This window comes from Manacus vitellinus, unplaced genomic scaffold (assembly GCF_001715985.3).
Source record: "Manacus vitellinus isolate BGI_N305 unplaced genomic scaffold, ASM171598v3 scaffold_20_pilon, whole genome shotgun sequence".
Lineage (NCBI taxonomy): Eukaryota > Metazoa > Chordata > Aves > Passeriformes > Pipridae > Manacus > Manacus vitellinus.
The window spans coordinates 5,106,470-5,119,320 of NW_021939471.1; the positions used below are offsets into that span (position 1 = coordinate 5,106,470).

The 12,851-nt window shown below is 42.8% G+C and overlaps 1 protein-coding gene across 1 annotated transcript; it reads right to left on the reverse strand.

The window, feature by feature from the left end:
- Window positions 1–1,375: 1,375 nt before the first annotated feature.
- Window positions 1,376–11,961, reverse strand: CAVIN2 (caveolae associated protein 2). The gene is made up of 2 exons (XM_018071913.2): window positions 11,565–11,961; window positions 1,376–3,928 (listed from the first exon to the last, which is right to left on the reverse strand). The coding sequence occupies exons 1-2, from the start codon at window positions 11,844–11,846 to the stop codon at window positions 3,131–3,133; spliced, it is 1,080 nt and encodes a 359-aa protein (XP_017927402.2). The 5' UTR covers window positions 11,847–11,961; the 3' UTR covers window positions 1,376–3,130.
- Between the last annotated feature and the right edge of the window lie 890 nt (window positions 11,962–12,851).

Sequence of the window (12,851 nt, forward strand, 5' to 3'; positions counted from 1 at the left end):
CTTTGCTCTTTCCCCTAAAAGGGCACAGAAATGTCAGCTGGTTTTCTGTCATTGAAAATGGAAGTATCAGCAGCTGCTGAGTGCTGCTAGTTTAAATATTTATACCATAAGGGCTTTATCACACCCTTTTTCTTTGTGCAAAGCTCCCGCCAACTTCAGTGGAGGTGAAACTCTGAATCTGTGCAACAGATAACAGGTCACATCTTCCAAGGAATAATGGTACAAGTGAAGCTCACTGTTATTGTGCCAGGAAGCATTAACAAGCAGGTTTTTAAAAAAATAATTATGTAGACAAACCTGTCAGCACAATCATGGAATACCCGTGCATATGCTTGACATCTGCCACCATGACAAGATCCAGGCACATACTCGAGATACTTGAAAGAATACAGTGCTGCTGGTCCCACGTTCTATCTCCCTGAAATAGTAAGTTTAGCAGACTGATGTTTTCAGTCAGGTCTCGAGAATGGAAGGCAAGGGGATGTCTTGGAATCCTGAGCTTGCTTCATCCTCTGGTTTATAAGATAGCACAAAAGCAGACATTCATGAGTTGAGTAAACATTTTTCTCTCATGCAAAGCATACCTTCTTTTGTTTGCTGGGATTACAGACCCACCTGTCCTTGTAAATGTACAACTGTGATGGAGAAAATGTTTAATTCTAGTCCTGCAACTGATGGCAGTGTGTGTACTGTATTCTGAAGTGGATATTTGAGTTAATTCTCACAGATGCTCAGTATCTGCATTTCCAATGGTTTTACTGGATAGCATTGTAATGCTCTTAGAACACTGTGCATGGGATTCATTTCAGCATCTCTAAAAGTGGATAAAGCATGGCCAGGGGGATTGTTTGAATTAAAGCTTAGCAGGACAAACAAACGGGGCATATCTGAAAGTGAAATGTAAACATGGTGCTGGAGTTCCTGGTTAGCACTTGGTGGCTGCGGGAGGTTGACAGCTGCTACATAAAGGTTAAACGTGATTTCTTTGGTCTGTCAGTAAAATTAATCCTGCTAAAGACTATGTGGCACTCTAGAAGACATGAGTTTATCTGTGTGCATAAACAGAATATAGACTTCAATATAAATATGCTTTTAGGACTATTTAAAGTATTAGGAGTATGCTGCAGTCCATTAAAAAATGCAGATGGAGCTAGGAGATTTTGGAAAGTGCCTGACTACATTTAGATGGGCTAGAAATCTGATAAGTATCTGGAAAGTAAAGCACTGGTGTTTGCATTGCTAAATAACAGCACAGAACGAGAAAGAAAATGGAATAGGTACAATGGGGACATGAACTGAAGTAATAAATGCTTGACCTTTAAATTTCATCTTTGCCAGCTTCTCAGCCTCCTGCTCCCAAACACTGACATGGCTGTGTTTTATATTATGCTTTTATTTGTCATATTTGTAGTTAGTTACAAGTAAAAATTATTGAAATCCATTGTAGTTAATACAAAATAAAAACATAGCTGCACGAGTTATACCATGATTTTTCTTAGAAACAGTATCTCCTATATGATACCATAGACTTAAGAGCTTAACTCTTAATAGAACTCGCCTACACTAAGCTCTTACTGACTAACTTCCAGTGTGATTTACTGGTTACAGATATTACCCCTGAGGAGTAATACCTGTAAATTATTTCCTACTGGTATTTCTTCTGTAGCTTTCATTTCCCCTGTAATTCGTGATTCTAAATACAAGTTGAAGGAAGCAACCTTTTAGTGCAATGTTAAGTATCAGTAGAATTTTTATATATATATATAAAAATAAAAATAACCCACTGCATAACCAACCAAGGATGTAAGGTAACTTGTGGGTATTGTGCTTCCCTTTCCTCCCTTCCCCCTTACCTTTGTTAAGTGACAGGAATGAACATTCATAGTGAACAAACTACCTTGCAACCTCTCATTTTCAATTACTCTTGAAAAATTACAGACTAGTAATTTTGAGAGTAGGTAGGTGACTTTGATGAAAATTATTAGCAGAGAATCAAATCCTGTGGCTCTGCAGACTCATACTTACGTAAACTCATCCCTGCCATGAAGTTCAATCCATAAGACATTGCTCCCTTTAGACATGCCTGAAAGGGTATTTCACCTTTTTGAAATGATTGTCCTTACATCCCTGTAATTATCTAACTCTTCTGTGTAGATATAGCTCTATATATGAAATAATTTGTAAAAAGATAAATTATGCTATTTTCAAAATACTCTGAGATACAAAGTTGTGCAGGTGCCAAGTTTGATAGTATATTGCTAAAAAGACTAAGAATTTACTAGTGTTATCTGAGTAGATATATACTTTAAGCTGGGAGCATAGATTTAATATTGTGGGGGTTTATTTTTGCTTTTTTGCATTTCATACTTTCTTCAGACTATCTACCAAACTCCTATTTTTTTCTGTACCTTAGAGGTACAGCAACTGATCACACATTTGTGCTTGCCATTAATATATTTCCCTAACTCTGGTAGATTGAAAAACCTCTTTTTGTTTCCACCTAAACACAGTAATTTCTTCCAATTGAGTAGAGAGAGACTACTGGCAAAAATCTTTCCCCCACTGGATGGAACCAATTTTTTAGCTTCGCCCTCTAAGTACTCTGCTCTTTTAGTCCTACAGTGCTGTGGAGCAAAGTCCCAAACAAACTACACATGTGTGCACAGTTACTGAGGCTGTTAGTGTTCATGGAGCATGGCAAGGAAACTGAAATCAAATGTTCTCGTTGGTATTTCTACGTTTACATACAAAACTACTCACAGTGCCCTGAAATACTAAGAGAAGAAAAGAGAACAGAAATGTTTAGGTTTTGACTACTCTCCATGCATTCCTCTGACCTTAACTCTAAGAAAGCCAGCTGACCAGCTTGCTTCTACTAGACATACTCTCTTCCCGCTAGTCTCTTACACCCGTTGGCAGCGTCTCTAAATTCATAAAAACCGGTGACTCAGCCTAAAGCAGAGCAACATTGACTTTGTTTACTCTGCATTCCAACACGATGCAATAAATTATCACTGCAGAGAAAAGGATGGAAGAGGTTTAATTGCTGCTGCTGCCTGTGTAGCTGAAACTAGTTATTAGCCTCAGTAAAACCGTGCATATCTGGAAGATGAAGGAGGGCTCAGGATGATTACGCTGTATGGTCTACCTGCAGGACAGCTGCTTGGGCCTTTTCTTCATCAGATTGTTCCATTTCCCCGCTAAATGGGTTGTTTCTTTCATCATACAGTTTCTGGCTAGAAACTTCTAGAGGCATCCCATACTCTTCATCATCATCTTCAACAATGGACAGCTCGATGTTGTTGTTCATCATGGCTTTGCCTTCCATTCTGGCTTCCTGCTCTAGAGAATCGACCACTGCTTTGCCCTCCTCGGTCAGCGAGGTGGTGGGTGTCATATCCGAGTGCATGTCAGCGAAGGACATTTCATCCTCATTCTCAGCTTGGTCATTGCTTGCAGTTTCCAATGGTCTGTCCTCGGCTTCTGCAGGGCTTTCTCCTTCGCGGCCTTTCTTCGTGTTGAATGTGAGGGGAGATACTTTGAAACCCGAACCCTTTGAAGAAGAGGACTTCTGATGATGTACAGTAAGTGATTTCTTGATCTTTTCTCTCCGTTCAGGTGACACGATCTTTGTGCTGATCTTGTTCATCTTCTTCTCGATGTTTTGGCGGGAAAATGCTTTCTTAAGGCTGTCTACCTTCTTGAGGCTGGACCTTTTGAGTTTCTCAGCTCTTGATTCTTCTGTTTTCTCCTCTGCACTGTCATCCACATCATCTTCCTCGTGAAACATTTCATCATCCGAACCCAATTCCACTGTGTGCAAGGTTTCTTCCAGTGTTTTGTTCTCATCCACAGGCTCCTCTTTCCCTTCTGTAATGCTGGGAATAGGCTCTTTTGCAAAAACACTGGCAGGGATCTCATTTTCCTCCTGAAAATAATTGACAATATTTGAGTTTTACAGTTCTTGGGACCCAAATTTAATAACCAAAGCACAACCCTGAACAATTACTTCCTCCCCCCCCCAATGATGAGATGAAGAAAGCTGAACATTTCTCGTTATTTCAGTATATTTAACCAGTAGCAAGCCACTCAAAGGCCACTGAATCATTATATCGTGAAGTTTAAGACTAATGAGCTGTAAGATTTCTCTTTCAGAGTGACTTGGAATGTATGCAGGATGGAAATCCCATTCTTTGCCATTTAAATTATATAGTCTTTAGTAAGAGTTTAGCTGTAAAGTTGTACACCTGTCCCTGGGGAGAAGGTAAAGTATGGTGGCTAAAGAGGTTGTACTGCAGACCCCTGTGTAGACCTACAGAAGTCACATAACCCCACAGAGCTTTCAGTTTCTCCAGCCAAAGACTAAGAATATCTTTGCAGAGATGTTGGTTGCATCTGGGAGATATCTCAGATGGCAAATGCAACTAGCACTTCTGCTGTATTTCTGGAAAAATGTATGTTGATTGTTGATACTGAGACACTATGCAGCCCATGATGTTTAGAGTATATCCTATTTTAAAGCTATTTATAGAAAAAGAAGCTAGTAAGTTTGGTTTGTAAATATTAAAATCTCAATAGGACAACTCCCTGAAACATAAGAATAAATAATTACGGTATACAGAAATAAACGGACATTATACCACACAGAAAACACTAGTAGTCACTCCTAGCTAACAGGAAAAGTACTGCTTTTTAGAAACAAAATGAAAAAAAGGACATGGAAAGAAAGAAGGTTTCTGAAAACAAAACAGGCTAAAGAGGGGCAGAAGCTGCAACTCATAATGAGGGGTATCTGCAACTACCAAGCGCAGAAGCTCTGCAACCCCGAGCAGTGCAGAAGCAGCACAATGAACACTCTGTTCCGTGGTAGGTTTTGCAGGCATCTGCCCATGCAAAGAAAATGAGGCTCCTCGCACACTCCCTTTTCCTTTCAGCACTGTCGAGCCTTAGATCAGCACAGTCTCTATTCATTACCGTTTTTATCACCTTCAGACACTGTACATGCCATTTCACTTAGCCACATGGATTGGAAGGATTTTCTCTCCCCCCCTCCTCCCCTCCCTCCATATTTATCTTTAGATACAAAAAGCAGTAAGTGCTGAGTGAAATGGTTGTAATAGTCTCAGATCTGTCCCTAGTGGGCCTGAGTGTACAGTTAAGGGGAAGAAAGGCCATATACACTTCCAAGTTCATTCTCATTATTTCAGGACTGAGCATACAGTTGCGATCACTGCAGAGAATAGTGCCCTGGGTTAAATTTGCTGTCAAGGCTGTATAAGGATGTTGTCTGTGGTTGTTGTTTAGCCTAAAGAAGAAGAGGCTCAGGAGGCACCTTATAGCTCTCTACAACTACCTGACAGGAGGTTGTAGCCAGGTGGAGGTCAGTCTCTTCTCCCAGGCAACCAGTGACAGGGCAAGAGGACATGGCTTCAGCCTGCAGCAGGGAGGTTTAGGTTGTATATTAAGAAGAATTTCTTCACAGAAAAGGTGATTAGACATTGGAATGGGCTGCCCAGGGAGGTGATGGTGTCACTGTCCCTGGAGGTGTTTAAGGAAAGACTGGACATGGCACTCAGTGCCATGGTCTTGTTGACATGGTGGTGTTGGACTCGATCTCAGAGGTCTTTTCCAGCCTGATTGATTCTGTAATTGTTAAAAACAAAGTAGTACTGCCTATTTTGTAGCCCTTCTGGAACTAAAGAATATGCAATGTAGATGGGCAGGATTATTTTATACTGTATATACACAGTATATAGTCATATATACAGTGATTCAAGTATGTTGATTAATATCCCTCAAGGATGTAATAATGAAAAGTATAAAAAAAATGGATAGCTGTTTGACAGTTTGTAAATGCTTCACTTCTATGGTTTCTGCATACCTTTCTGGGCCATCAGCCTCAGTTGGATACACTGACATGGACAAAGCTTTACATGCTCCTTGCCTGCAGTAGAACATCTAATGAAGCCCACACTCCTCTCCTGACACCTATAATGTTGTTCCAACTATCAGCAACAGTGACCAAGATAACAAAACAAAGGAAACCTGCACCAGCTTTAAGTGAAACCAGCTGTAACTGCTGGACAAATATTTGTATTTTCTCTCCACTGTAGTTAATGAAATGTGGATTACATGAGAGGGTGCAGCGTTGAATTATTCCCCAGAGCAGGAAAACTCAGTATAAAGCATAATTTTCATGTCCAGAGCATTCTTTCCAAACCTAGGTAATCACACACAGTTTTAGATATCTGAACATTCAGGTGTTAAGTGTCTAAACGGTATAGAAATCTCTGATTTTAATGAGTAAAGATGGGTTGTAACTTTTAAAGTATTTTATCTAGGAAAGTGGTGTCATATGATTTGATCCCAGTGCAGTCTGAGCCAGAGATGGCCTGTGCAGCCTTTCTCAAGGTCAGTTTAGCTCTGTCTACAGTTATTCGCCTTAAACTGAAGTACTGCATGCAGTCTCTAGAACAATATGGACATACATCTGATTTCAGTTTTTATCAAATTTCTGACTGAGCAGAAGAGAGACTGTCAAACTACCTGTATTTATAAAGAAAAAAGAACAAATTAAAATATACTACATAATAATGAGATAATTATCCAATTAAAAGCAGATCCTAAGTGGTCTTTGGCTATCTGGCTGTCTTTGGCTATCAGGCAGTACTGGCATTCAAGTAATCACCTCTCTGTCAAAGCTTCCTGCATGGCCCTGAAAAATATCAGCCTCTGGGCATCTATTTGTCTTCCTGTAAAATGGGAATGACATGCTTTCCTATGTCATGTTTCTAAAAGACCTTAGGATCACAGGAACTATTAAAATGCAAATGAAAAATTAAGTAAAATGCTTTGAAAATACAAGGGTGGTATAGCAGGAATGTTCTGTGGTGGAACAAACATTTCTATGTCAAACATGGTTAGTGATAACATGTTGTAAGTGGGCTATTGATAACTGTTTGGTATAACAAGTTTATATGACAGCTGTATTTTGTTTTGATACATTTTTCAAGCAGTCTGATATTTCATTTAGGAAGACTAGAACAATACACTAAAAAATGCCAGCTGTTACAAACTGCATAACTATTTTCCATGCAAAAAAAAAAGGTAGAACTTTGATCTTTTCTTCCTGATCTAATCTAAAATTCTAAGAAAGCAATACATCTTTGTATTTTCCACATCTGAGTCCAAAAACAGCACTTGCATTTTTTGACTGTAGGTAGCTAGCTCCTGAATTTTGTTTTTCCATGTAGGAGATAAATAGAATAGTGGAAGTTCTTTGTGTAAAACGGCTCTTTCTAATACTAGTAATACTTGCATAGTTAAAATCAGTGCCTTCCCTGTGGCTTTGATCAGCTATTCTTGGGAAGTTTCTGTAGGTCATAATCTCATCCTTATCTTTTACCAGAAGGGAACAAGATCCATAACAGTGTACTTTCAAAACTGGATGACCTGAGTGAACAGGCAGTTAATTTACTCAAGGAGTGGTGAATCTCTGATGCTGCATGAGGGAAATCAGTGTGCTTTGGTTTGGACTTTGTTAGATTTGCTGTAGGAGGCCATGACCTTCAAGAACGAGAGATGGCATTTTGCAGTCCAGGCTCCTCTGTACTTTGTAGATGCTGTTATATGCCTAAATGATTACTAGTCCAAAACTTGTTTTCCTTCACAAAATAGGTCAAAACATGACAAATCCTTCTAAAACCAGCTATAGCTCCACCTTTGGACAAATACATGCTCTTCAGACCTGGATGTCACCACAGGGAGGGAGGAGGGCAGGGAGGAGGAAATTGCCACCCACCCACTTGCACGTCCTGTGCAGGCTGGGGCGTTGCCTGCACCATCCCCCTGACCTCCCACAGCACAGCTGGGTCAAGCCATGCGAGGTAATTTTGTCATTAATCAACAGCAGAGTGTTCTCCCTGCAATGTTCCAGTGGGAAATATAGTAGTTAGAAAATAGCATTATTGGCTTGTAATTCTTCTGTTTCCCTCACTTGTTAATTTTTGAGTTTGAAGCTGCTTTTTCAAAAGATTATTGCAGTGACCCAAACAACAAGATACAATCAAATGGCTAATTTCCTGTGCCCTCTTCTTGCTTCATTTTACATGAAGGATTTCCCAACAGCAGCATCTGAAAGGGACTTGAATATTAGCGTGCTTGACCCCAAGCTGCAATTTTGACTTATTTTATCTGTCCCATTTGCATGACATTTAACCAGTAAACATGACATTTAATTGAAAAATTAAACATGAGCTTTTTTTATCTTGCATTTTGCTTTTGCAGCTAAAAAGGCAAACAAACCCCCCACCAAACCAGAACCAAAAAGCTGGTCATGTGGCAAGAACAAAATAGAGGGGAACAATGCCAAAGCTTAACAAGGATTTTTAAAACAGTCACTTCAGTGTTTTGCTAAATTGCTGTGTCATTTGTAATAACTTTTTCATTCTCAAATGCTTGGAATGGAGCTCCCTTAAAATATGTCACCAATTAAAGAAATATATGCAGACAGTCTAGGGAGAGAAAACTAAGAGCATTTTAATGGAAAATATGTAAATAGCTGAACTTTCCTAAATGCAGTTCATTCTCAGTGTGTGTGCTGAGGGAAAGCCGATGCTGGAGCGTGGCAGCAGGGTTTCATAAAATGCAGAGCTGGAGCTCAGTCGTGTGTTTTGGCTATGCTCAGTGCTCCCACTAAGTATGAGGGAGTTTGGGGTATGTGGTGAATGCAGAACTGAATCACGAATGTGTATCTTTATTTTCATATTGAGCTGTCTTCCTAAGCTGGAGAAGCTGGTCCTAATGAGAAACATGCTGTGCAAAGTTTGGGATTGGTTTTTTTTCAGTGGAAAAGAAGAATCCCCCAGCTGAAGAGAAGCCTCATACACCCAGATTTCCCTTTTGTTTTTTACAGAGATCTGGCGTCGATATCGCTTCATTGCTGTGACCTCTCCTTCCTGCAATTGTTTTTCCATGGATTCCTGTGCAGGGCAGGACAGAAACCCAGCCAGCCTTCTGCTTTTTCCTCTGTACAATTATCCTAGTAAGGCAGAGGCCCCGCTGACTAGCAGGTTGTCCCTCCTCCAGCTTGAAAGGAGATCCTGCAGAGAGATTCCAAGGAGGTGGGCGTGCAGGTAAGGCACCTGTCCAAGTCATCAGCAGGCATATGGGCACAGCCTGGCAAGCACCACCACCCCTCTGGGTGCAGCCACTTCCCAGTGGCAATCCCAGCTCCTCCCAGCCTCCACTGGAGAAAGCCCTGGGCGCTGCCTACCCCAGCCATCCTCCCATGCCGCAGGGAGCTCTGCCGACCACCTTGGTTTTCCAGACGGCCACGCTGCCATTTAGCAGCAGGCCACTTCCAGGAGCAATTCCCAGTTGACAGCTGATTTATTATTTTTTTAACTGAATTTGACTGCAGTGTTTCTTTTTTAAAACTTGTGTTCCTTATATGCATTGGCTGGGATTGGTTAAGTTCATCTTCCCATACTGTGGCAACATCTTTTCCAGTGAGAGACAGGAACAGCATTACCTAAATCCCTGGAAAGCCATGAAGAACAGACCTGCTGTCCAAAGGTACCGGCCCAGTGATGGGCAGTGGAGAAGAAGTGGATTTTCTTCAACTTTTGTACTCGGACGCAGGCCCATGTTATTTTGGTTGTTTGTGCACTTTGTTTTGTTTGGTTTGGTTTTGTGCATTTTAGGACTCAGCATTAATGCAAGATTCAGAGGTTTAAATAGGCCTTATCTTTGGAATAGTATTTAGTATCAAGAAACGAGAAAATCCAGCCCTCCCCTGTCGGGACACTGCTTTACCTCTCACACCCTTCTGCGTGAGTTTTACTGTTACTTTCACCCAGTGCCTACAAATTGCTGGCACTGGAGAGCCCTACCCGAGGTAATGTCATCTGCCCCACACTCACAGAGCTCTGCTTGTCTTTACTCTCTGCATTTTTTAAAGTCACCTGGAGGAAGACTCTTGTTGCAACAACGAGGCCTTAATTGTCACACTCAGAAGTACTAGAAATGTTACAAAATTGCCTTCTCCCAGCCCTCGGTGATGCACCACCCCACGGGAAGTGTTCAAGGTCTCTGAACCTGGAGGCGGGAGCCAGTCATTAGCGAGCGGGGCCTGGGAGATGGCAGTGTTTTGACATACAGTAATGGATCTTAAATTAGTTGCAGAACTGCAGAGAACATGTGTCTTTTAATTTACCCAGTCTCTGGAATAATTTCCACATTCCTTCTGGGGTGGAAACATGCTGCAGGCTCCTCCTCTTCTGGCCTGACAAGCCTGGACTGTAATTTGGGAGAACAATAAGCAGGGAGGTGGGGGCTTCCTTTATGGGGGAATTGCCTGTGCACTAATCAGGCCTGCCAGCTTCTAAAAATTAAGTACTACTCTGTTGTTTTCGGATGGGTTAAATAGGAAAAAAACCCAACAACCCAAGGAGCAGAGTTAGTGACTGACAGATTTAACGCCCAGATGTTTAGCATGAGGTGCTGCTGCTGTGCCCGAGCTGTGACTACTCCAGCCGCATGTTTGCTCTCCTTCCCTCCCTCAGTGATTTGTGGAGGTCTGTCTTTATTTTTTTTAAAATATGTGAAAGTCACGTCCTGTGTTTAGTTCAAGCTCACGGCATGTTCTATCCAGACCATTGCTTAAAAAGGGGAAAATATGCAAACTGCTGCTATCACTGGATGGACTCCCAGGAAGCTGAGTTTTTAAGCTGAATCTTTTTAGCTCATCCCTGAACGGGCCAGATCAGCCTGCAGAGTGAAGCAGGGCATGAAGTGACAGGGAGCTGCAGCGCTGCCCCTCTTCTGCTTCTGAGGGCATATGCAATGGCAGTTTTTAGTGGCATTTCTACTCCAAGTTAGCAAAACAGGCTCTTTCCTCAAGTTTGCAAAAAGAATAAGGGCCCTTCAAGTTTACTTAACCCCCCGTGGAACCACATAGCAAAACAACTCTTCCCCAAGTACGCCAGGAGTTAGTAAAAGATGGCTCTTTCACCTCACTTGCTGAGAATAAAAGGTGGCTGCTTTTCCAGGTATGCTGAGAGTCAGCAAAACAAGGTCTCTTTCGTCATATTCACTATGAGCTAGCAAAAGACAACTCTTTCTCCAAGATTGCCAAGAGTTTAAGAGGAGTCTTTCCCAAAGTTTGCTAAAAGTTAGCAAAAAAAAAAAAAAAAAAGCTTTTTCCTCAAGTTTGCAAGAGCAAAAAAGGCGGCTCTTTCCCCAAGTTTCCTAAGAGTTAGCAAAACATGCTTTCCCCGTGTTTGCCAAGAGGAAAAGTGGGCGTTACTCCCTGAATTTACTAAGTATGAAAGACGGCTTTTTAGAGAGGTTTGCTAAGATGAAAAGAGGGGTTTTCTCCCAAGTTTGCCAAGTTAGCAGAAGGACAGCTATGTGTGTCAAGTTCGCTAACAGTTAGTAAACAGTCAGCTCTTTCCCCGGGTTTGCTAGGAGTTAGCAGAGATGGGCTTTTCCCTCAAGTTCGGCGGGGCCGGGAGCCTGAGCTCGGCGCTGCGGGGAGCAGAGGTGGCCGCGGAGCCTCTCACCTGGAAGATGAGCACCTTGAAGCGGTCCCGGCGGAGCAGCTGGGCGTGGTGCTGCTCGAGGCGCCGCACTTGGTCGCACTGCCGCTCCAGGCGCTCCCGCACGGCGCGGGTGTGCGCGCACACCTTCCGCGACTTCTCCAGCAGCTTCTCCACCGCTTCCCCCGTCGCCCCGTGGCTGCGGCACAGTTTCCCCAGGTCTCCCTGAATGCCCCGCACCGCCCCTTCCAAACCCCGCTGCCTCTGCTCCATCTGCCGCTGTTGACCTTCCACCGCTTCCAGCATCGAGACGAGTTTCTCCAGCAGGGCCAGGACGGTCAGGCGTTCACCTGCCCCCCGACCGCCTCCGACGGCGGGAGCGGGGGCACCGCGCTGCTCCCGCCGCCTCCCCCATGGCTGCGCCGGGATGACGGGACGGGACGGGACGCGGCCGCCGGCCGCCGCTATTAAGGGCCGCGCCTTCCCCCTCCCCCGGGGAGGTTTCGGGCAGAGCCCGGCCCCGGCCCGCCCCGGGCAGCCTGGGACCGCCGGGGGCGGGCCGGCACCGCGGCCGGCACTCCGGTGCCTCCCCTCGTCCCGTCTCACGTCCCTTTTTGAACAGCCAGGGGTGTATTCTCGCCCCGTACTTCGCGAAAAGCACCAGTCGCCTCCTCGCAAGCATCAGTAGATGGCAGGAGATACCGCGAAATGCGCGCGGGGATGGGAGGAAAGCTCAGAAGGGGCTGGGAAAAGAGGGGAAGAAAAAGCTCTTGGTGGTGATGGTCCGGGAGAGAGTCTGCGAGAATAGGCTGGAGTTAAAGCCTGTCGTATGATCTGAAGGAATTCGGCTCATAAGACCAATTAAAAGTGTTCAAATTATTGCTATAATCAGTATAACGATTATTACAACAATTTTATATTAACATACTTTTTAAAAAGTAGATTGTTACCGTAATCCATATATTAATTATTACATTAATCACATATTAATGTGCTATAACAGTACACAATAATACAGTATTCGTATTTTTATTCTTGTATTAGCCTACTGATGATAATGTATGATAATTGTCATAATAACTAACTTATTTATAAAACATTCACACGTGGTGAATCAAGTGTCCCATCACTCCTTCCACCGAGTGAGCACCCCCATGCAACACTAGACCGGGCGGTCTTTTATTAATGTAAATATTTTTCTTTGTCGTTATTGTTATTATGACAGTTTTTTACAATTATTTAGATTATGACTATTCTATTCTATTCTATTCTATTCTAGGTTTTATTAATAAAAACCCCAAACAACAGTGT